A 17,078-nucleotide genomic window follows, 5' to 3' on the forward strand; every position below is an offset into this window, starting at 1 on the left:
TGTAAACTATGTTCCTTGTTTTCCCTTGTGGAGCATATACAAATAGGTTTTTTGTTGCTGCCCACTCTTGAGCAGCCAACATACAGTTGTCCATGTGAGAAGCAGGGCTCTTCCAAGAGAAGACCAGCTACAGACAGTGTTTGACCCTGAGATTTGTTTATGGACATGGCAAAAGTCACACGAAGGGGGAATTCTAGTCTTCTGAATGTAAAAGGAATGTCTGCTCCTGATGGAGTAAGAGGAATTCTTGGAATAAAGACGTCATCCCCTTTTGCACATCCAGAAAGAATGGTAGCCTCGATAACGTGTGACATCATTTTCTAAATAATGCTCATCTGTTATGTTCGGGTTAAAATTTCATCAACATCAAAAATATATGAATTTTCATGGGAGTTATGGCCGTTATGCAAAGAATATAATTTCCAAATTTCATAAAGATCCATTCAGTACTTTTGACGTAGTTTTGGATAAGAAAACAAATGACTAATGTGTGTGTTTGTGTGCATTGTATGTGTGTGATGGGTGTATATATGTATAGATATCTGTATGCATGTATATATGTATATATGTGTACATATTACATGTACATCTATATATATATATACATCTACACATATGTATACATATACATGTATGTATAGATCTATATATATATATACATATACGTGTACATCTATATGTATACATATACATCTCTCTCTCTCTCTCTCTCTGAAAGTATCTGTCATTACAGTATCGAAATGGTGTACATATACATGTATATGTATACATATACATCTCTCTCTCTCTCTCTCTCTTTCTGTCTCTCTCTTTCTCTCTTTCTCTCTCTGTGAAAGTATCTGTCACTACAGTATTGAAATGTGATTGTTTCGGTTAGTGGAATAGTTTCATTTTTAAAGTGAAAGTATTTGACATGAGTGTTTTTGTTTCACTTTTGACACGTAATACTTAAATAGTGGAGGAGACATTATGTTGCCGTGTGCTCGAACTCTGCAAGAAGTTAATAATTTTTTTTGACTAAAACACAACTGGAACCCTAAGTAAGGCATGTGTAAAATTTGAATGAAATTGGTTGCGTAGTTCTCGAGTTTTAGGGATTCACACAGACAGACAGACAGACAGACACACATTCTCATTTTTATATATATAGATACTCACAAACACACACACTCCTCCTCCTCTTCATCATCATTATTTTAACTGATACTTTTCCATGCTTACATAAGTCAGATGGGATTCAGTGAAGCAGATTTTCTATGACTGGATACTCCACTTGTCACTTACCCTCTGTTTCCATGCAAGATAATATTTTCCCCCTAGTCTGGACATGTTTTTGCAGAAGATTGCAAACAAAGAACACTGCCTATATGACAGATGTTTTGTTTACAATTAGTACATGATACCAAGACAAAGGGACATAGCCTTTTAATTCCATTATATGATGATGATGATCATCATCATCATCGTTTAACGTCCGCTTTCCATGCTAGCATGGGTTGGACGATTTGACTGAGGACTGGTGAAACCGGATGGCAACACCAGGCTCCAATCTAATTTGGCAGAGTTTCTACAGCTGGATGCCCTTCCTAACGCCAACCACTCAGAGAGTGTAGTGGGTGCTTTTACGTGTCACCCGCACGAAAACAGCCACGCTCGAAATGGTGTCTTTTATGTGCCACCCGCACAAGCCAGTCCAGGGGCACTGGCAACGATCTCACTCGAAAATCCTACGGGAGCCAGTCAGGCGGTACTGGCAACGGCCACGCTCAAAATGGTGCATCTCATGTGCCACCCGCACAAGAGCCAGTCCAGGGGCACTGGCAACGATCTCACTTGGCTTGCCGGGTCTTCTCAAGCACAGCACATTTCCAAAGGTCTATGGCCTTCAAAAAAATATTGTCTTGTAGTTCAAAATGAACACTCCTATCTTTCAGCCTCTAAATTAGGTTGATAGTGAACTTGCATTCCTAACGGTCAGATTTCAAAACATATGATGATGCATATGACATTTCATCTTAAATCTATTGATAAAAATCCCATATAAAGCCTTACTAAATCATAAGGAAAACCATTCTTTTACTTCTTACAAACCTTTTCGTGAAGTGAAGTCATTTTTAACTACTGTTCCTTCTACCCAAATACTGAAGTTTTTATCTGTCTTAACACAGTACACAATGGAATGTACATCCCACTATATGTTGCACATTATTTTGCTGAAATCTTTATAGTATACAATATGACATTTTTTTTTACTTCATTTTAGTTATAAAAGCAACAATCTCAACATATTATTTCTTTACTTATAGAAGTTGAAGGAAATTATTGTTACATGCAGAAAGTCAACCAAAACTCATTTCTTCTTTTACTCTCAGAAGGTTTCCAGTGAATAAATTCACCAGGTTTTCCTTCTTTGTTATATTAATGTTTTCTAATACAATCACAATACCAGATTTATGGAGAAGAATAGAGTTAATTCAACCCAGCATTTAATTTATACTTATTTCAAAGGGATGAGGTGCTATGTTGACCTCAGAAGAAATTGAACTATGAATGTGAAGAGACTTTAAATACCACAAGGCATTTTGTCTGATGATCTACCAATTCTGCAATTCTATTTCTTTCTCAATTAATAAAGATTTTTAACATAAGAACATGGCCACAAATTTGAGGGATGGGTGTAGTTAATATGAAGCTCATCCCATAAGGACAAAAGACAAAGTCCGCCCTAGAATGTAATAGGACAGGACTAAGTATGCAAGGTATTTTCTCCAACAATCTAATGACTCTGCTAATCCACAACTCTCTTATTGAGATTAAATAAGATGTCCTATAAATACCGCTTATTTATAGGACCAGCTCCCATCATGGAAATAGTGAAATATTTTGGCCTTTCTTTATTTATGAGAAGACAAAATTGAATGTGCTACTGTATAATTATTCTCTCTACATGCCCTTGATTTCTTAGAACGATGTCTCTAAATAACAGGGCATCTTAATTTCATTAATATGGCAATATGTTTGCTGCTTTTTAAATTCTCACAGCTTCCTTTTAGAGAGTATGTGGCTTCCCCTTTCTCCATCACCACCACATCACAAGAAACAGTGTTATAAGTTAAATGTTTACATACTTAACAGCCTGGTACAGAAAGTTCAAATACTCTATAGTCTCATTTTCAATAGCCTAAAACTAGGTTATACTTTCAGTTATGTGGAAATTTGGTTATCTTTCTGATCACAAACACGTTTCAAGAATTAATGTCAATATCTGCTACAGACTTGATAGAACCAAAAATGAATAGCAAGGCTCTTCTGAGTGATTTAGTTTTTCAATCTGAAGTATTGATGTTATAAATAAAATACTGGCAAATATAAGAGCTTACAGGGTCCATAGTAAAACAAGTGCGGTCCCAATCCAGAGAGCTACCCAACATCCGTAGCTGGTGATAAATTCTGTCTCCTTTCCTTTAGAAAACAAAAAAAAACATTCAAGACATATCTAAGAGTATATACACACACACACATATAACATACATATATGTGTATACATAAACACACACAAATACAATACACATATAATACATACATATAAGTATGCTTGAGGCACAAACAGCTACTAAAAATAAATTTGAATAGAAAGCCATTTAACCCTTTTGACACCAGCCTACCTGAGACTACCCCTAGTTCTCTAATACAAGATTCTTGTTTTAAAGTGATACAAATTAAAATCCTTCATCAAAATTCTATGTTATTTTAAGTTCCAAACACCAAACAAAATTATTAATAAATTCATCATTATCATCATCAACGACAGCAACAACATCATTTAATGTCCATTGTCCATGCTGGTATAGGTTGGACGGTATGACCAGAGCTGGCAAGCTGAGGAGCTGCACCAGACTCCAGTCTGATTTGGCATGGTTTCTACAGCTGGATGCTCTTCCTAATGCCAACCACTTTACAGAGTGTGCTGGGTGCTTTTACACGATGCTATATGTACTTTTACATGATGCCACATGTGTACTTTTACATGGCACCAAATGAACGCTTTTACATAGCACCGCATGGGCACTTTTACAGGGCACTGCAAGGGCACTATTATGTGATGCCACATGGGTGCTTTTATGTGGCACCACCGCAAGGGCACTTTTATATGACACCACATGGGTGCTTTTATGTGGCACCACTGCAAGTGCTTTACACCACCAGCAGGATCAGTATTAACACTTCTGCTGTGGGGTAACAAAATTAATTGAAACAAAAGCAAGGCATTTCAGCAAAAATATGGTAAGAAAAAGGTTACTAAAGCATATATTAAGTGAATCGTATATTCATATGATTAACTTGCTATACAGTGATACTGGCTGTATTAGTATTTCTAAACTAAACAGTAAAGACAACTTTTTGGTAACTTCAAGACTTGTCATCACAGGGCATATTTAGTTGTAACAGAAATGTCTGTGAGTGGAGCTAGAGAATACTATAGATTGAGCTTCATTAACCTTTTTGATGCCAACCCACCAGAACTAGCTCTTAGTTCTATGTTACAAATTCCCTTTTTTGTCGTTGATTCTGAATTAAAACTGCCATTAAAATTTCATGTTAATTTATATTCCAAACTACAGTTCAATAATGATTGTTATTTTAACTTTGATTTTTCTAAATATAGTTGGTATATTAAATTAATTAACGTATCAACTATCATCATCATCATCATCATCATCAGAAATCAAATATGACACATTGGAAAATGGCTTAAGTGGAGAATAGTGAAAATAATGAATTTTAATAACTAAATGCATTCTCAGATGCTTTTATGCAGTATTACTTCCATCCATTTATAAAATTAGAAACTGTTATTTTTACAATTTTCTTTTTTTTCCTAGTCTACCAACTGAGTCAAAAATGTAATGCTAACTTAAAGATGCTTCCATAAATAAACTGGTATTCCTCAGAATATGTCTTCCAATTACTGAGGAAAAACACATGATGACAAAATGTTCCTTACTCATTTTTCCATTTCCATACTTCTTTTAGAAAGTTTTCTCTACCAAGTTCATGTCGAGTGATACCCTGTTCTTTAAAAATTTTCTTCTCCACCACAACTTGTGTAGCAATACCTGCATGGTCACAACCAGGATTCCACAGCGTTGCTTTACCGTTCATGCGATGCCTGAGAAAATTAAAAAGGAACATTGGAAATTAACCTCCAATAAGAACAAAATAAATAGCTGGTAGTAATTTTATGCATGTCTTGAACATATAGCACTATAAAATGCAAAAACAGTTTAATAATAATAATAACGAGCTTATTGTAGACAGTGCTCAGGTACACTATAACTCATCAGGAAATATTAAAAAAAGGGGACAGAAAGTGGACATATAAATCCAATAAAGAAGACAGCAATGAAAGCTAGAAGTACATGCACACTGCCCATAATAAAACACAGTAAGATAAAAAAAAAAGAGAGAGAGAGAGAAATATATTGACTATTTAAATAAGAGAACAAGAAATCATCATCATCACCATCATCGTTTAACGTTCGCTTTCCATGCTAGCATGAGTTGGATGATTTGACTGAGGACTGGTGAACCAGATGGCTACACCAGACTCCAATCTGATTTGGCAGAGTTTCTACAGCTGGATGCCTTTCCTAATGCCAACCACTCCGAGAGTGTAGTGGGTGTGCTTTTACGTGCCACTGGTATGAAGGCCAGTCAGATGGTACTGGCAACGGCCACGCTCAAAATGGTGTATTTTACATGCCACCTGCACAGGAGCCAGTCCAGCGGCACTGGCAACGATCTCGCTTGAATGACTTTTCACGTGCCACCAGCACAAATGCCAGGAAGGCGATATTCATAATTTAGTATTGCTCCAGCAAAAATTTATAAAAACAAACATTATCACAATCAGCAAAAATTGAGCTAGTTGCTTCATTTGCTTTATTTTAAGTTATACTAACTCGATTTGTTTTATATTTCCTGAGTTTTTTGTTTTTTGGCTCAGTGATAGAACAAGATACATAAAGTTGGTTTTTAGTTTAAATTATTGCAAGTATGTTGTTCAGAAAACCATACACAGGATCCAAAAAGGAGCAGTTCTACAAGGAAGGGTTGCTTAAATTTTTTGTCTAAATCTGTTGGGATGAAACAGATGAAAGGTAATGTGTATTGTACAAAGAGTGAGACTACGTGGATATATAATATAACTAACATATTTGGAAAATATATCGAAGGGAGAGAGTGGTGGGGGAAGAGCAGATAAATGTGAACAATAGGAGAATCATTGCCAAACCAGCAAAGTTTTCTTTTAGTTATTGATTAAGAATGGGTGTGTTTATATTTGTGAGATGGATACACTATTACTGATGTGTAACAGTATGGTATAGAAAATAATTAGTAATGGGCTAGCAATTAATCAGAATTGAAGTATTTTTGGATTCCACAGAGGAAAAAAGGTAAAATAAGTGTTACATGTCCACTATTTCATTTAAAGAACGAAGAAACATGCCTTCAGATGTTCTTTGATCAAAATAGAAACAATTAAATCAGAAACAATAAAATACACATAAGAAATGAAATATGTAAATATGGATTAGAATTAAGAGGAGTAGTAACAGAAAGAAAACCTCAGATCAATGTAGAATTTCTTTAAACAATTATTTATCTGAATATGAAGATAATTTTACAAAGGAGAAACTAAATTTTAAAACAAATATTCCAAAAACTGAAACAAAATATCAACAAACCATCTTGTTATGGTATCTTCAACAGCATTAGTTAAAGCATGGCCTAAATGAAGGGAACCAGTTACATTTGGTGGAGGAATGACCATAATGAATTTTTCAGGTGGTGAACCTCCTTTGTTTTGAGACTGAAAAAATAACAATTAACATAAAGAATTTGTGATCTTGTGAGAATTAAGTATTGATATTTTATTCTTTATTTCTTTTTAAAGTTAATAGTTTTCATTTTTTTAAATAACATCAAAGATTGTGATCCGGTTACTATATACCAGTAAGTTTCATAAAGCAGTAGTGTGACAATTAATTTTAAAAAAACCTCTAATTCAGCACCAGTGAGTAGTCAGAAAAAAAAATGGATGAACGAGAGTTATTGTCTAAAATTAATAATATACATTTGGCAAGTTAATAATGTAAAGACAGAAGAGTAGATGAGAAAAAAATATTGTCACAGATATATACATATTTACATTCTATTAAGTTAGCAAGAACATTCTATATTATTAAAACTTATTGTTTATACAACATTATTGAAAGAATAAGGTAGCAAAATTGGTTGCAATGATGGACTAAAAACTCCCTATCTAAACTATGCTAGCATAAAAATAAAAGTTTTTAAAATTGAAGCATAAACAACTTACTAAAGCATATTCTGGCTTGAAATAGCCACATTTAACCCACCAGTCATACCAAGCAGCTTCCACATACTGTGGGCTGTATGCATCTGGCATAGAACATTTGGTATCTGAATAAAGAAAAAAAAAAAGAAATTCTAAAAAAAAAATCTAGTTTTTAGACTGGAATGTTTTTCAAAGGGGGTTCCATGAAAATAAATTGGGGAGTTCTATAAAATAAGGGATCTTTTAATAAAACTGTAAAAAAACTTATTCTATAAAAAAAAAAATTCATTATTTCAAAGTAATGAATAAATTTTTGTTCCATTTAAGGTCTTACTAGATTAGTAGGGGTGTCTGCAAAATATTGATAAGGGTTCAGTGATTTAAAAAAAATCGGAACCCGTGGAAGAGGTAGGCCCAGGAAGACCTGGGCTGAGGTGGTGAGGCAAGACCTTCGTACATTGGGCCTCACCGAGGCGATGACTACTGACCGAGACCTTTGGAAATGTGCTGTGCGTGAGAAGACCCGGCAAGCCAAGTGAGATCGTTGCCAGTGCCCCTGGACTGGCTCTTGTGCGGGTGGCACATGAGATGCACCATTTTGAGCGTGGCCGTTGCCAGTACCGCCTGACTGGCTCCCGTAGGATTTTCGAGTGAGATCGTTGCCAGTGCCCCTGGACTGGCTTGTGCGGGTGGCACATAAAAGACACCATTTCGAGCGTGGCCGTTTTCGTGCGGGTGACATGTAAAAGCACCCACTACACTCTCTGAGTGGTTGGCGTTAGGAAGGGCATCCAGCTGTAGAAACTCTGCCAAATTAGATTGGAGCCTGGTGTTGCCATCCGGTTTCACCAGTCCTCAGTCAAATCGTCCAACCCATGCTAGCATGGAAAGCGGACGTTAAACGATGATGATGATGATGATGATATAAGGGTTCCTCAACAAAATAAGTTTGGCAACTGCTGCACTAATGGGCCTCACAAGAAATTACTATTAATGGTTTTCATTGTTTTATTTGCTTGAATACATTGGTTTTCTGTTTATAGTACACACATTGCACTGTTCTACTATGATGTTATTTTGTGATGAACCTTAAGACTAATAATGTCTTAGTTTTTATTTAGGATTCATTTGAGGAGTTTCAACTTCACTGGTTGGTTAGGGTTAGGGTTAGGGTTAGGGTTAGAAGTTAAAGTTTAAAAGATTAAGATTCTGTAAAATGTCTAAAGCAAACACTGCAAAGCTTGCCTTTGATGGTAGATTACTTCAATCGGGCCTTAAACAATTTTAAATTCGTTTGCAAGTAGGATGCTAATAAATTTAATTAGAAGCAAAGCCTGTTAGAATAATTAGGAAGAAATGGTTGTTACTTGACGAATGATACAAACAAAAATGCAGTCTAAATTATTCTGAAATGCTAGGTTAGGAAATAACAAATAAGAGTGTTGTTAATGGATAGCTAACTGTCATCATGGCCAAGCATGGTTCAGTAACCTTTACCATGCTTTTGCTAGTCGTTTTCAATGACTATATAGTTGTGAGCAGACACAAACACTTTCTCAGCCCCAAGTGTGCTGCATCAGTACTCTGGCTGGTGCTCATATTCAGCTGAGTAGACTGGAGTAATCTCAAATGAAATGTCTTGCTCAGGGGCACAATGCACTAACTAGTACAAGAATCAAACATGACTTTACAACTGTGATTCGAACATCCTAACTACTAGACCACTGACTTTTACACATTCTGTTTATAATACAGTAAGAAGTTATAGATTGGGATTTGAATAAAAGATTAAGAATTTTAAGATTAACAAAATATAAAAAGAGCTGGAATAAATATAAATAAAGAACACCATCAATTCACACCTGCCTTCTTTTAGAAGACAGACTTGTAATGGTGTTAAGCTAGATCCTCTCTAAATTCCTTCATGTAACAGTTTGATTGATTTTGCTTTTTCATAATGAATATAATTCAATACAATAATTGAAAGATTTAGAAATAAATATCAATAAATATAACCTGACAATATTCAGAATTTTGTAGCTGTAAAATATTCTGCAATAACAACACTTTTATTTTTAGAAAGAAAATTGAATAAAAGCTTCCTTACCTTTTTTCTCACCCTTTGGCGTTTGAACATCATAGGTTATAATGGCTCGGTCTTTTACCTTCTTTTCTTTTTTCTTCTATAATTAAAGAAAGAGATTGTGAGTAAACACATGACCATCATCATCATCACCATCATTTAATGTCCATTTTCCATGCTGGCATGGGTTGGACAGTTTGACCAGAGACCACATTAGGCTCTATTGTCTGTTCTGGCATGGTTTCTACAGGTGGATGCCCTTCCTAATGCCAACCACTCCATAGAGTGCACTGGGTGCTTTTTATGCAGCACTAGCGCCAGTGCTTTTAATGTGGCACCATTTAACATCCACTTTTCCATGCCAGCATGAATCACATGGAATTTGTTGAGGCAGATTTTCTATAGCCAGATACCATTCCTGTTACCAATCTACACTTGTTTCCAGGCAAAGTAATATTTCCCCATGACCAGATTATCATTGGAAACGAAGGACACTGTTTGCATTATGGTGACACTTGTTTACAACTATCACATGCTGTCAAGACAGGAAGATCATAACACACACACACACACACATGCACACAGAGGCATCTTTCAGTTTCCAGCAACTAAATCCATTCACAAGGTTTTGATTGACTCAAAGCTATAGTAAAAGACACTTGCCCAAGATGTCCTCTAGTATGAAGATTGTTTTTTACAGTCACCTTGACTGGGATTGAATAGGTAAGAGGATTCTAATTTGGACAGTTAGAGTTCTTGCAGGCTGTGCAAAGCTTTGCAATTGTAATCTTTTTTGAGATGGTTAAAAATTACCTCCTAACTGGGTATGATTGATGATTTTTTTTCCAAGTAATGTAAGAAGTATTCTTCGTTTGTATTGCAGCACTTGTGTAAGTGATGTTTTTTGTAAGCCTGCAGTATTGAGTTCAAATTCTGCCATGATGGTGGCTTGGTATTGGATGGGATTTGTCAATCTACCTTATGTTAGACATTACATGATGATTATAGATTTATAGGACTGAATTTAACTTTCTCCAGTGAACAAATTGTTAAATAGGATGCAAAACAAATTACAGTAAAAAAATATGCTGAGAATTATAAGGAAATCTCAATGAATCACAAAAAAATAAAAATTGTTTTTCTCTACCGAGAAATTTTTTGTCATAATTGAATTAAAATATGAAATTTAAGCAGGTGACTGTTATTGTGTGGCCTTAATTAACACTGATCATCATCATCATCATCATCGTTTAACGTCCGTTTTCCATGCTAGCATGGGTTGAACGATTTGACTGAGGACTGGTGAACCAGATGGCTACACCAGGCTCCAATCTGATTTGGCAGAGTTTCTACAGCTGGATGCCCTTGGAACATAGGTAGTTGGTCAAACAACTGGATGCATTCTAGATATCTGGTATTTTAGACACCATGCTTCTAATTGATTGAAGATCTTACTTCACATTCCAATATGCAGTTTTTGTTGTGTTTTTATTTTTTTGTAATATCTGTAGGTTCCGGTGTACATAGTCAAAGCATACACAAGAACCTATACACCAATTGTCCTCTAATGAGGCAGGTATGTGGCAATGTACAGATCAATGAAAAAGAAGATAGAAGCCTTTCGAGAAGTGGATCTTTCATGGATTGGGCAAAATAAGCTAGAAAGACAGAGTAACAAACACTGTAGTACAAGAACAGCTGAAAGTCCAAACACACCTAATGTTGAGTGCACAAAGCTATTGTATTATGGAGATACACGAGTCATTGTACAGGAAGTGTGGAGAGGGAAGACAGCAAGAGGCCATCAAAGACATTTGAGGACTAATGACATCAGAGACTGGACTGGACTGGAAACAAGAGCCTGGCTGGTTGTATGCATGCAACACAACACAAGAGAATCAGAGAGTTTTGCAAGCCAAACTCTGGGCACAGGGAGGGCACCTGACTAATGAGATTCTTGTGATGGCTATAACAGAAGCAGGCAAAGTAACTACAGCTAGAGCACAACACAGGGCTTGAAGCTAAGGAGATTATTGATATTGTTATTTTTTGTTTGTCTTCATATTTTGGGACTAAGTAAATGGGATGGTATTCCTGCGATAGTGTGGTGCTAGGGGTCTAAGCATGACTAAACATGTAGTGCCAAGCACTGAGATCAAGAGCTTATTGCAGCAACAAACTGTGCTTTTCACACATTTAGATGGTCTTTCAATTTGAATATTTTTATTGCTGTTTTGACTACCAGAAATAATGCAAAGCATGTTGCTTTGTGTTCTTTATATTTTGTTGTAGAAAAAAGAGGGTCTCAGACAGGAATGGCATAATCCATAATGGATTTACTATATTGAGTGTAGCATTTGGTTCACGTTAGGAAGGACATTTCGCCATATAAACCATACCAAAGCAGACACTGGAGCTTGGTGTAGTCCTCTTGCTTGTGGGCTCCTGTCAAACAGTACCAACCCTTGTTGGCATGGAAAACGGACGTTAAACGACGACAATAATTAGTGTTTTTGTTACTTTATGTTTGCCAAATGTGGTGGCTACCAAAATACCTACTTTTAGTGTGTTCATGCATTGTTTGACTACGTCTTCATAGACCTTGCGAATACTGTAGTATTGTTAGTAATTCCTATCACCATTTTCTTCTGTATGTGCGTGTTATGTATTTGTAGTTGAACGTGGGTAGTTTGTACTTTATGTTGTCTTGAATGGGAGTGCATTTTGTAAGATGGAACTTCTAGGGGCTTGATGTAGGGTCGGAGTTGTAAAACTACGTCTTGGGATGATGAGAGGAAACTCAAGCGATCTCTCAACTTGCCAGAAATAGCAGCTAAATCTCATTTAAATTACTCTCTGTAGTCTGAAAAAAGGAAATATATATATTACGCGTGGAAACTATTTCCCCATATGTTCTGATCATATTGATTTCATTGAAGTGAAGACGATGCTAATTTTAAAGGCAAGAATATTCTAGTTGGTGTGTAAATGTGTATTTTAAAGATTCCAGATGAATGAAAAGTAGTGTTGATCTTCATGAAATTTGAACAGACGTTATTAATTAGATTCTAGAATTGATAAAACATGCAACATCTTAGATCTCAATACCCGTTCATATTAATTACTGAATTAGCAACGGATGCTAAATTTACAAAATTATTCTAAACTATCGTACATGATGAATTTTCATATAACTATATGAATGATAAAGCAATTTTAACTCAGACACAAACGAAAAGAGCAGGAAATATAGGGAATTGTATAAACTATGTACACGTGAATTTCAGTAGCATTTCATTTTACCGGTGCTTTGAGGTTATAATGAATTAATGTTATCCGGGTAATTTAATACTTTAGACAAAAAATATTTTAGAAATTAATTGAAAACGAAAGCAGTTTAATTAACAATTACTATCTGAATGTTTCTTCTTACCTCGCTATTGTCATCTTTCTTGGCCTGTAATTTCTCTTGCTTAGCTTTGAATTTTTCAAGTTTAGCCTGCTTTTGGGCTTCCTTTTTCAGCTGGGCAGCTGTTTTAGGTTTCGGTGCTCCGTCCATGACATCGCCAGACGACGGAGGAGCTTCCACAGAAATATCTGCCATTATTTCACTATCAATTAAATAAGTAATATCGATTTAACACCGGCTTTCGAACCAACACATTCAACAATACACCGACGTCAACACATAAAACACCACGAAGAGACGTGATGCACTCAATCAAACTTTCTGAAGAAAACTTCAATTCATAAAAACAATCATTAAAATCATTTATGATTTTCCAGGAATGATCAATAAAATAATAACTAAATTTAAATATAAACAATCAATTTAGAAGACTAACAAAAATACTGAAACAGTCTGATCATATCGTTACTTTCAGTTTATAATTAGTTAATATTTTTCATTTTTATATAATCATTAACTAAGTTAAAAATATCTAAAATCATAAATTAGCATTTGATGTGTGATGATTTATATGAAAATAAAACTTTTTTTTCATTCTAAATAATCATAATAATTTACAGAAAAAAAAGCTCTTGCTTGTTAATTTGAAATATCAAGTTAATTAAAATCAATTAAATTAAATACTTACAATGCTAGTTTCTAACTAAAGGTACAACAAATATAAATCAAACATCAAGAGCAATTTTAATTTATGAAACAATTTTAGAGTTACACCGCCTTAATAATGAAATTTCTCTCTTTAATTGCGTCAGCTTCTCAGGTCGGTCATTTCAGATAACTTTATCAGACTAATATCTTAGATTTTGATTTGCAACACGAGTATGGGACAAATCCCGCATACCTCACATTTAAAGAATACATTAAGTAATTAAAAGTAAAAAAAAAAAAAAATCAAAATAAATACGTAAATTTTCGAATGGAAAAATCATTAAATGATTAATTATTTAGTTTTATTAGTAATAAATGCACCCATGAAATGAAATTACAAGTGCGCAGGGTGTTCGCTAAAGGTAATTATTTCAGTCTCAGGAAATATCATCTGGTCCTATTATTTATATAACATTAGCAGCAGTGGGAGTGGATAAGGAAACCAAGATATCGAAGATCCAGCATGGCCTAGGAAAGCAACGATTATCAAAAGAATTGAAGCAAAGAAGCATATGGAGAAATGAGGGAAAAGTTTAAAAACAAAAAACACTTAAAATTTCTTGTTCACGAGAGATAGTGAAGAGCGGCGACGGTGAAATAACAGAATAAAGCATTATAAGTATTGTACTGTAACATACATTAGCACTTGCATCATAAATTTGTAACTCAGTATTTATATTTAAATATATACATATTTGAGATAATTTAGTGAAAAACTATGGAATTTACAAAAGCCAACAGTGAGAGAAAGAAGAAAAGAGTTTTTAAAAAATTACAATCTTCCACTTGTGTCTTTCGAGACATTACTGATCGCTGAACCACTGACCAGCAAGTTTTTTTTTTTTAATTTTTTATTTCGTAAGCGCACCCCTACCTGGGGGTAAAACCCTGTAGTTATGCCCCTACAATCACTAAATTATTAAATGATGTTCTGATGATTGCTCAGCTGTTCCAGTTCCTCAACTCGCAATCATCCTCCGAACATCAGTTTCCCCTGGCGCATTGTATAATAGATGGTGTGTGCATGCTTTTATTGTAGTTATTTATTTATTGATTTTTTCTCTCTCCCATGTTTACGTTATGTAAAATGTGTTCTTTTTCACTAAATTAGAGCAAACTCTCCATTTTACAAGAGAACAACAATCATAAACATGAGCTAATAAAAGTTCATTTTACTTCTGTCTGATATTCAGAATTTCGTCCAAGGTATTCTGTTCATTGAGCACATAGTTTACAAGTTCTTTAAACGTTGTTACTACACCTTTGCTATACATTTTATTCTCTCTTACAGGTTCACCACGAGAATTTGTTAATACATGCACGAGTTTGGTCCTTTCCAATACTTTCAATAGCTTCACAAGTATTGAGTGATCGTGTGTCACAAATTCATTAAAAGCAACATTTCAACCTTCGCAAAGGTTGCTGATGCTAGCCTCCTCATCAATGAAAGTTTTTAAAAGGAATCGTTGAAGATTTTTTGTGAGATAGAAATATTTAATTTATTAACACTTACTAGATTTATATTGAGTTACTACTGACACGGAGAGAATGTTCTTTGGTAGACAAAAGACCACAGCGTATATTTATGTATGCGTATGCGATAATATGGATTCAACCATTCATAAAAAGTGTGTGTGTGTGTGTTCGAGGTACGTTTACGTGCTTGATATTATATTTTGACAAACTACCGAGATGAATTTGTCGAAATTGACAACATTTGATGATGTTGATAGTTGTGACAACCAGGGCAAAGTAGACGCTGTGGGGTTGTGGCGACAGTCTTGTTATTGTTGCTGCTTGAAGCCAGCAACGATATGTATGGTTTCGAATGCCAAGCAACTGACTCATGATCTCTTTGTATATTTTGATAATAGACTTTAACAAGTTGAGTCATGAACAGAAGAGTCAAGATAAAACACTTGACTGAGTGATTTAACTCAAATAAACTTTTGGGTAACTAAAGTATTATAAAGATAACTAAAGTAATATAAAGATCAAAAAGTAATATAAAGATGCATTTTTCCTTTAACAATTTTACTGATGTTTCAAGGTTTCACAAGTTCGGATTTCGAATCCAGTTTAAACTTCCTCTTACGGCAAAGCTGACAGTGGCAAGATTTGAACTCAAGACATAAAAGACTGTAACACAGATCCTTCACTTCCTTCAGTAATGGCCCACTTTGGATAGTCTTGATATATCTACTCTTGGTCGACATGCGTATCATATCTTACAAATTAAGGACAACTCGGTTTAGTCCCCCGACCCGTCCACTTCCATTGGCAATACCTGTGTCAGCAAAAGTTAAATAAAGAATGACATAAAAGACTACCTAAAAATCATCAACAGTTCAATGGCCAACAAAGACAGTAAATTTCAAAACTCTTCTGGAAAAGTTCAATACCCACAAAGGACACTTCAGCGGCCCCTGCACTTAATAATACTAAGCTCTAGATGCATCCACCAAACAAAATATCTGTTCGAGACCTTCATAGATTGTGAGGCGTAACATTTGTAGCGACTTGAAAAGTTTTAATTACGTGTTGTTCCGACTTGGTAGTTCACGAAGTTTCTGTTCATGGAAGTAGTACAGGTTTAGTGAAAGGTATCTATGTTGCATATGGATTATGCCTGTATATTGAAGGTTAAAAAATGAAAACCGACATTAGCTGCATGTAAGTTTTTAAAAGTAGTAGAAAGTATGCAGGTATAGGCCTGCGATTTTGAGTAAAGTGAGTTCTATCCCAGTTGGAGGAAAATTACTGTTGGTATAAATCGTTCAAGTTCTTTTATTTTATTCTATTTACATGTACATGCATTTACCAGTAAATCACATGTATATAGCTCTGGTTATTAAAATACTGGATCTTTTCTGTCTGTGTTGTGGCGAGAGTCATTGACACCCGTGGGTGATTGGAAGAATGGACAAGCCGAACTCTTATAGAGAGTAGCATATTGGTTGAGACAGGTCGATAGGAGTCGTTGAGAGGGCGTTTTGGCGTCTCGCGAACTACGTCGTGTGAACATTGCTTTTAGCTCCGCATCGTCAAATTATATATCCAACGTTTGTCAAAGATATAAAAGTGGCGACGAAATATTCGAAGCTTGCGTCGCTCGTTAATTTTTTTTTTTTTTTTGTACGAAATCAAAGAAAAATCATTAACATGGAAGACTTATTGGCTTGTGTGGTGCAATTGCAACAACAACCATACCAAGTGGAAGTAATGTTGAAGAAGTCTGAAAATACTTCGGGTTCGTTCTCGTCAGACGGCGTAGCAAACTCAATTGGATAATTTATTTATAACCCAGAAGAAGGTACTACTTTTTCTGCATATTTTAGAAGATACGAAGAAATCTTCAAAGAAGAAAGTAAAAATTGGAATGACGAGAAGGTGCGACTACTTCTAAGAAAGTTATCCCCAGCCGAACACGAAATATACTGTAATTATATTCTGTCGAAGAAACCAAGTGAGATTTATTTCGATGAAACAATTAATTTGTTATCGAGAATTTTCAG

At 35.1% G+C, this 17,078-nt stretch overlaps 1 protein-coding gene across 8 annotated transcripts in view; it reads right to left on the bottom strand.

Moving 5' to 3' along the window:
• The window catches only part of LOC106879229 (valine--tRNA ligase), a 45,887-nt gene extending 29,039 nt beyond the window's left edge, over positions 1-16,848 (bottom strand). Inside the window, exons 1-7 of one of the 8 annotated variants that reach the window (XM_089347677.1) lie at positions 15,894-16,848; positions 12,880-13,057; positions 9,471-9,546; positions 7,385-7,488; positions 6,750-6,874; positions 5,006-5,170; positions 3,381-3,462 (exon numbers count right to left, since the gene is read on the bottom strand). In XM_089347677.1, the coding sequence (XP_089203803.1) occupies positions 3,381-3,462; positions 5,006-5,170; positions 6,750-6,874; positions 7,385-7,488; positions 9,471-9,546; positions 12,880-13,057; positions 15,894-15,904 (741 nt within the window). In that variant the 5' untranslated portion in view covers positions 15,905-16,848. Of the gene's footprint in view, positions 1-3,380; positions 3,463-5,005; positions 5,171-6,749; positions 6,875-7,384; positions 7,489-9,470; positions 9,547-12,879; positions 13,153-13,543; positions 13,614-13,901; positions 14,196-14,339; positions 14,590-14,739; positions 15,849-15,893 lie in introns of those variants that run through there. The other 7 variants (XM_014928715.3, XM_052965597.2, XM_014928717.3 and 4 more) reach the window with 7 other exon arrangements.
• Between the last annotated feature and the right edge of the window lie 230 nt (positions 16,849-17,078).

Source organism: Octopus bimaculoides, chromosome 2 (genome assembly GCF_046866305.1).
Source record: "Octopus bimaculoides isolate indiv1 chromosome 2, ASM4686630v1, whole genome shotgun sequence".
NCBI lineage: Eukaryota > Metazoa > Mollusca > Cephalopoda > Octopoda > Octopodidae > Octopus > Octopus bimaculoides.